We start from the raw sequence: 8,277 nt of genomic DNA, 5'->3' as shown, positions 1-8,277 counted from the left end.
ATGGAAGTAGTGTTGATGAAGAAACAGATGACCCCTACTAAGGTGTTGTGGTACTATTTTATAATACCTAGTTTAAAATGATTGTTTGTCATTTGTCATTAAAGGAGATACAAAGGGAAATTTGCAAAAATCTATAAATATTTGTAAAGGAAAGTTTCCTAGAGAGATAGTAGCTCAGGCAAAAGTAAAAATCAACTCAATTATGGCATCCTTTTTCATTGCTTGACCTTTTAAACAATAAAATAATTAAATAATCGAATTTTGCTTGTATCTTCTACACTTCTTAAGTGGAACGCATAATCTACTCTTCCTTGTTTACCATATCTGACATATAGGGTTGTCAAAATATACATATAATGAAGCATATGTATCTGTCCAAATATCATATTTATCAACGAATAATAGCAATTGTTATCTCACATTCAAAGTGAATAATATTCTCAGACATACATAGTAGTACTTGTAGAGATTGGTGGTCGTAAACTTTTCAATTTTCCATATCATTTATTTTATTTTAAATCATCTATCTTGCCAGAAGTAATGTCTCAGACATTTCGTTGAGAGAATACGCATCCAAATTCCTTAAAGAAGAATCTGTCATGGTCAAGTTATTTCTTCCCGTGTAAAATCCAGGTTGAGTTGGCTCAGGCAATAACTTTTCACCGTTCAACATTAAAACTACCGAAGACATGTTTGGCCTATCCTCTGGTCTATGTTGTACGCACAACAAACCAATATGAATATATCTTAATATTTGAGATGGACCAATTGCATTGTCCATTGATTCATCCATTAGTTCCATTGGCCTTTTCTCAATCCATAATCTCCATGCCTATAAAAAAATCATTAAAAAATAATTTTAAATTTAACTCAATTCTACAAAATTATTATGATAAGATTTAATTCATTTATATAAATTGGTTTTATCCGGTAAGACTTCTTATTACAAAAATAACACTCACTTTGTATTATATGGATATGCTAGTGGATAACTTCTATTCATGTAAACCTTATCTTTTAAGAGTAAACATTTGGTCTTTCATTTCAGAAAAAATGTCCAGTGATTCACGAGGGATCAGAATGTTATTAAGTTTCATTTTTAACTTACATGTCCAAGAAGATTTAGCTCATTGTGTGGGTCACGAAATCCTCTATTCTTCCTCCCACTGATTATCTCCAATACAATTACGCCAAAACTAAATACGTCTGATTTGACTGAAAATGATCCATGTACAGCATATTCGGGAGGCATATAACCACTGCGAAAAAAAGCATTACTCAGACATGAGAATTTAGAACTGTTTGCAAAAGGGGAAAGAAATAAACAAGTATAGAAAAACTTACTATGTTCCCATCACTTTATTTGTGTTTGCTTCATCTTGATCTAGGTTAAATGTCCTAGCCATACCAAAATCTGATATTTTTGGTTTCATATTGCTGTCAAGAAGAACATTACTAGTCTTGAGATCCCTATGAATGATTTTCAGTCTAGAATCTTGATGAAGATAGAGGAGTCCTCTAGCAATTCCATCAATGATTTCAAATCTCTTAGCCCAACCTATTGATGTACTTCTTATTGAATCTGAAAATTCACTACCATGTTAGCATAACAGTCTGACGGAAAATATCACAAAAATTGGAATAATTAGATTATAACAAAAGCCCCACCAAAAATAAAGTAATCCAAGCTTCTATTTGGCATGAATTCATAAATTAGCAGCTTTTCCTCTTGCTGAAAAGAACAACCAAGAAGCTTTACCAGATTGCGGTGTTGAAGTTTTGCAATCAACATTACTTCGTTCTTAAACTCGTCCAAACCTTGTCCTGAAGTTTTGGAAAGCCTCTTAACTGCAATTTCTTGCCCATCTGATAATATGCCCTGACAATAATTTTTAAAAGTTATTTCTGTGTGAAGATGAATGGAAACTAAAATTTAATTCATACCTTGTACACTGGTCCAAATCCTCCTTGTCCCAATTTATTACTCTCAGAAAAGTTATTTGTGGCATTGCAGATGTATAAAAAGTCGAATATTGGTAAATCAATGTCATCCTTCTTGTTCTTCTCCTTCCAGTACTTTGTTTCTGCCACTAAAAAATTTATCAGATCTTGTGCAAAACATAGACATAATGGAGAAGAATTTTCTGTAAAGTGTAACAAAATTCAGCACATAGAAATGAAGTATTTTGAGTCTAATAAAATTTAGTTTATTTTTTATTGAGATAAAATAAAGATAGATAATTTTGATTTTCTAAATATTTAGGAATGTTTTTATTATTTGTATTTAGTCCAATTTGTTAATTTTCAAACAAACCATAGTAAATTGAAGAATCCAGTCATTTGTTTGGATTTTTTTTAAAAATTATTTACATTCCGTCATTGTTCGGTTTAAAGTAAAATATAACAAAAATTACATTGGCAATATTTAATCATAATGACTTCACCTGACTGCTTGAGTTTATTCCTCCTAAGGCAAAATATGAACCCAAATACTACAATGGCGATGATGAATATAGTGCAGCCAAGTATAACTCCTCCTATCTTCCTGTTTAAGGCGTGATCTGAAAGATTAAGAACATAATCAACTAATAATCAACAGACACACAATTTCACATTGGACCATTTACATCACATATAAACAGAAACAGAGATATATAGAAATTCTTGTACAACTTAACCTTGGGAACATATCTTCTGGTTTATAAGGGATATGCACCTTTCCAAATTGAAAGAAAATAAAAGACTTGAAAAGAAAATAATATAAGTATCCGAATTTAAGTTATATATATATATATATATATATATATATATATATATATATATCTTATTTTATTGTTTTATTTCATGTATATTTTTTTTTTCTTTTCTTATAAAAATAATTTCAAAAACATCCTACTTAACTTCGATTATTTTTCTACACCCTCAAATACATTTTTCTTTTCTTTCTCCATTATTTTCTTTCATTCTTAATATTTAGCTTAACATTTGTAACTACAAGGATGACAAGAGATAGGTGGGTGTGGTCCCTCTCGAATAATATGGATATAATAACATCGTACTGGTAGTACCCATTGATGTTTAAAATATTAGTTATGTTTATATTGTTAGAGTTATATAAACATCAAGTATTTAATATAAAGATTATATATATTTTTTATTCAATTTCAAAAATCATAAGAGAAATTATAATTGTGTAAGTATTGAATTAAAGTACAAAATAATAAATAAATAAATAAATATCAAATAATGGTAGAAAAGACTAAAAATGTTTAGATGTGTTGATTCAATAAATTAAGGATTTTATTTCTCGAAATACAATCATTTAAATGAAATCAAGCAAAGGGAAAAATGTAATTTAGACATTGAATGAATTATACCAAATAGAACAAAGAATATAAGTTATGTTCTTCTGAATAAATTAAGGATTTAACTATACTTAAAATTGAGAGTAAAATATTCTTAAGTTGAAACATAAAAAATAATTAAAAATATTTAAAGTGAGAAGGAATAATAATATGTATATCTCAAAAACTGTTCAAAGAAACTGAGATTTAGATTTTCTAAAATGTAATACACCATTTAAATGTAATCATAAAAAAAATAGGTAATCAAAGTTAAGAAAAATACCTAAGAAATTTGAGTGAATTTTGTAAATTTTAAACAAATCAAAACAATTTAGATACAATAAAGATAATTTTGATTTTGATTTTAGACAACTAAGAACCAAAAGCAACAATGTATATAAGTTTTTGAAGTAAGTAAATAAATTGAGTATTTTATTAATAGAAAACAAAAATGTAACATGATGACATAGATGAGTCAGATCCGTATAAAAAAAAATACGTGATGACATAAATGAGTTAGATGCATATAAAAAGATATATATATATATATATATATATATATATATATATATATATATATATATATATATATATAATCCATACACAATGTAAACAATAAAGTCTTGCACATACTTAGGTATACATATATTCATACATCTTCATCCGTGTAATCCATACCCAATTAAAACAATTTTACATACTTACATGCACGTTATTATCCTTAATCCATATCCAATTTAAACAATCAAGTTTTAACCATACTTTTATCCATACTCAATTAATATAATTAATATGAAAATTCTTCAATGAAAGCGGGATATGTTCATGTGATAATACCTATGCAAAGAGATTTATTTCTCATCTCCATTCATGACTAAGTAATTTTTTTCCTGACTTTTGACAAGTTAACAATTTTTTTATGATAGATTATGTGTAATTATTTTATTGGTTTGTATATTTAAAATTCATTCATCATAGACTATTGCATAATCTATTCAGAGATTGTTGTAAAAAAATTATTAAGAAAACATTTTTCAAAAATAATCATAGTATTTTGCAGTAATTTGGGTTTACTTTAGTATTCGATTTCAGCGCCTGAGTTTCCCAATTGTCGAAACTTGTTCAGCAATGTGAGTCATGAGAATTCCTTTTTTTATAAATAAATAAATAAATACTTTGACGAAATCCACAAATATTTCGTATTCATCATTTGCATATATATACTTCTAAAAAGTTAATAGCATACCCTTTGTATATTTTGTTTTTTTCTTTTCCGCGTATATATATACCTTACCTTCTACCGAGTACGCTTACTGTACCTGCATTCACCTAGCATAACTTTGTATCTATTTCATAATTCATCATAAATGCTTCTTACTTTCTAGCAGGGTAGAACTTAGCATCCATGAAAAGACGATAGAATTAACTAAGAATGAATTGTAAAAAGGTATACATATACATACCTTGAAATTTTGAAGCTGCAATTCGCAGATAAAAATCTTGTCCATCTGCTAGTGTCCTGATGTCAACAATGTCATTAAACCATTGCAAGCAGCCACTTCCGTTGGCACTGATATTCAATTGAGCGTATGCAGTACAAGCGCAGTTGCTCATGCACAATTTCTCGCATTCCTCAAGACTCATTCTCGTATCATACCAAGATGAAGATGTGTCTGGCAATTTCATTCCCTCGTACTTCTTAAAACTATCTCCCTTGTTGCAATCCAGAGGTCTAATTCGATCACAAGTTGAATCTGCAGCTTTCGATTTAAATCCACTCAAACATTCGCAGTGTTGAGGTGTTCCACTCACGTTGCAAATAGCATTAGCACCACACATACCATATCTCTCACACTCATCAAACGAACCAGAGTATACAGTATCCCATTTTTCACCCTCATCTGACCATATTAAACGTATTTGATACCCTTCTGGGAGCAATCTGCTTCTCAGTTTAGTTGAACTATTCAAGAGTTGAATCTCATAGAAGATTTCATCTTCATTCATAACAAAAAGGGATTTCGTTAATGGGTGAGATCCTTGTGCAGGTACTCCTGTGACTCTAACACCATTCCAAGAGCCTGGTCTATAAACTATGTCATCACTCTTTGTGATAACTAGTTGAGGAAGGCCACGAGTATCAACACCAAATGAAAATTCACCTGGAGTAGGATCGTAGAGGGATTTCCAAGATCTCAGAGCTCGGTGATGACCGGTTTTCAAGTTCATTCCAAGCTTCATTCCTGGAAGAAAAGTATCACCAGGGTAATCAAAGCTTTGCCATAAAAAGTTATCATGGCCATCTTTCACAACCATGTTTCCTGATTCCAACAACTCCACGACAACTGGTTTGCTTGGTGTGTTTGATGATGCATTTGAGGACCATATTTGGGCTCCTGCGCCATTTTTGATACTAAGAAACCCTTGATCACTGTCTAGTTCTAAGACTCCAGAGTGGTCTTGAAGTGGTGTTTCTTTGTTGGCCACCCAAACCACTGTTCTGGGGGATATGGTTTTGTACCAAATTCCAAGGTAACGGTAAGGGGAATTTCCAGGGCTGAAGAATCCTGCTTCAAAGGTTCCATTTGTTGAGACAAGAGTTACATTCTCATTCATACGATCTCTCAGAGGTTGGGTCGGAGTAATCATGTCCAAAGTGGAGGAAATGGATAACAAAGAGAGGAACAAAAGGCATGCACCAAGGATTTCAAAGCTCTCCATTGATTTTGGTACCGTTTCTATCATAGACAATGTGGTTGGCTAGTTATAAACAACAAAGAGGAAAATAAACATCTCCTAGGACATGGTCAAGAAAATTCAAACAGTGAAGACTGTGTTTATTTGTGGTTAATTTAGTGAGATGTACTATAAAGGAAAGAAGGCTGAATAAATAAATACTTTAATGACTATTTATTTCTCGGGTGGTTGCGGAAATTGATGAGAATCTTAATGCATTAACTCGGACGAGTAATTCTGGATTTAAACCAACTGTGCTAATAATTCAATATAAAGTTGTCTCTAAATAGATTTGACAAATACTGAAAAATATTAATAAGCATTAAAAAAATCGATTTTCTTGAGAGAAGCGTTTGATGGAGTTTTAACATGATAAACACACCAAAAGAAATTTTCTTAAGAGTAGTATTTGATGAAGATATTCAGATGCAACTTGAAGTTCGCATATTGACTACCATTTCAAATCTCTTTTAGGTAAATGTCTCCTTCATTAGTAGCTTTAAATTAATAATATGCAATTCAAGTAGATAAATGAAAATAGAGATTTACACAATAAAGAATTATATTCTTTATGTTTTGATAATTACTTTCCCCGTATAATAAATAGCATGTACGTGTGATGTTGATGCATGTGACCGTCCCCACACCAATGAATACGGTAAAAGGCAAAAAAAATATCTAGCAAATTTAAGGTAAATAATTATAGCGATCATTCCACTCTTGACGATAGGCACTGGGATAGTAGTTTATATATTTTTCTGTCGTTATCATTCTCTAACATATTCTTTATTATATTTTATATTTATTTTCCAATTTTGCTCGTGGTTAAAAAGTTTGTAACTTTAAAAATCGAGATCAAAAGTTTTTGTCTTCGTTCTTCGCGTTGAGAATAAAATTGAAATGCATATTGCTCAACAATAAATCTTACTCTGGAGTAGCAAAAGGAGGATTAATTTGAACATTGGATTATATATCTTTGTTATTTCCAGAAATCACCAAGCAATCTTCAAGGTGGAGTCAATGCTCTTAGGGTGTTGGATTGTTGTTGAACAATCTCGACCGAGCTTATAAAGATTAGAGACAGATCCCCTTGTAGAAAACTCTTTAATACTCAAGGTCAATAAAATAGTATAAATAAGATAGAATGAGTTATTGAATGAGTGTGTTTACTCATGAGTATATATATATATATATATATATATATATATATATATATATATATATATATATATATATATATATATATATATATATATATATTTATTTATTTATTTATTTATTTTGATAGAGACATTCACAGGTTAGGGAAGCTAAAGACCTATATTCAGCTTCAGAATAAGATTTGGAAACAATGGTTTGTTTCTTTGATTTCCAGGAGATAAGAGCAATTCCAAGAAAGACACAAAAACCAGAAATGGATCTTCTAGTGGTAGCACAAATAGCCCAATCAGAATCAGAGTATGCATGAATGCGGAAGGAATTATTAGCAGCATATAATAAACCAAAACCAGGAGCATTCTTTAAGTATCTAATGATCCTCATGGCTTGTTGCATATGAGGTTAACGAGGAGTGGAAACAAACTGGCTAAGTTGTTGGACGACAAAAGCAATGTCGGGCCATGTATTAGTGAGATAGAGAAGTCGTCCAATAAGATGCCAGTAAGAAGAAGGATCTGTGAGAAGGATGCCTTCATCAACATGAAGTTTGATAGAAGGATCAACAGGGGTGGGAGCAAGTTTACATCCTAACATACCAGCTTCAGAAATCAATTCAAGACAATATTTTCTTTGATTGATGCATATTCCAGTTTGAGATCTAGCAATTTCGAATCCCAGAAAATATTTGAGATCTCCAAGATTTTAATGTGAAACTTGCTGTGGAGATGATCTTTGACAGTGGTGATTTCAGGCAAGTTATTTTCAGAAAGAAGGATATCATCAACATATACCAGAATAATAATGATAGCAGAGGGAGAATGTTTGATAAATAGAGAGTGGTCGGTAGAGCTTTGTGTATACCCAATAGAAAGTAATTCAGATGTTAGTTTATGATTCCAATTTCTGCTAGCTTGTTTTAAACCATAGAGAGACTTTTGAAGCTTGCAAACGAGATTAGGAGTAGACGAACAAAGATCAAACTTCTTCATGTTTCTTCTACCAATCAAGTTGCAAATGTTTTCACCAAATCTCTTTATCT

At 30.8% G+C, this 8,277-nt stretch overlaps 1 protein-coding gene across 1 annotated transcript; it reads right to left on the bottom strand.

Moving 5' to 3' along the window:
• Positions 1–232: 232 nt before the first annotated feature.
• LOC108339287 (G-type lectin S-receptor-like serine/threonine-protein kinase At4g27290) lies at positions 233–6,160 on the bottom strand. Its single transcript, XM_017576425.2, has 7 exons — positions 4,808–6,160; positions 2,445–2,561; positions 1,945–2,084; positions 1,669–1,879; positions 1,345–1,582; positions 1,109–1,259; positions 233–832 (listed from the first exon to the last, which is right to left on the bottom strand). Exons 1-7 carry the CDS (start codon positions 6,087–6,089, stop codon positions 524–526), a joined length of 2,448 nt encoding a protein of 815 aa, XP_017431914.2. The 5' UTR covers positions 6,090–6,160; the 3' UTR covers positions 233–523.
• Between the last annotated feature and the right edge of the window lie 2,117 nt (positions 6,161–8,277).

This window comes from Vigna angularis, chromosome 5 (genome assembly GCF_016808095.1).
Source record: "Vigna angularis cultivar LongXiaoDou No.4 chromosome 5, ASM1680809v1, whole genome shotgun sequence".
Classification (NCBI taxonomy): domain Eukaryota; kingdom Viridiplantae; phylum Streptophyta; class Magnoliopsida; order Fabales; family Fabaceae; genus Vigna; species Vigna angularis.
Note: the sequence above shows the minus strand (reverse complement) of the source record. Positions and strands in the feature narration are given on the sequence as shown.

What these genes read in the sequence shown, in the direction of transcription:
- LOC108339287 (XM_017576425.2), bottom strand. Translation starts at nt 6,089, where the DNA reads ATGATAGAAACGGTACCAAAATCAATGGAGAGCTTTGAAATCCTTGGT. An exon ending in TGCAGCTTCAAAATTTCAAG is followed by an intron (nt 2,562 to 4,807) that starts GTATGTATATGT and finishes TTAATCTTTCAG; the next exon opens with ATCACGCCTTAAACAGGAAG. An exon ending in GAATAAACTCAAGCAGTCAG is followed by an intron (nt 2,085 to 2,444) that starts GTGAAGTCATTA and finishes TTTTAGTGGCAG; the next exon opens with AAACAAAGTACTGGAAGGAG.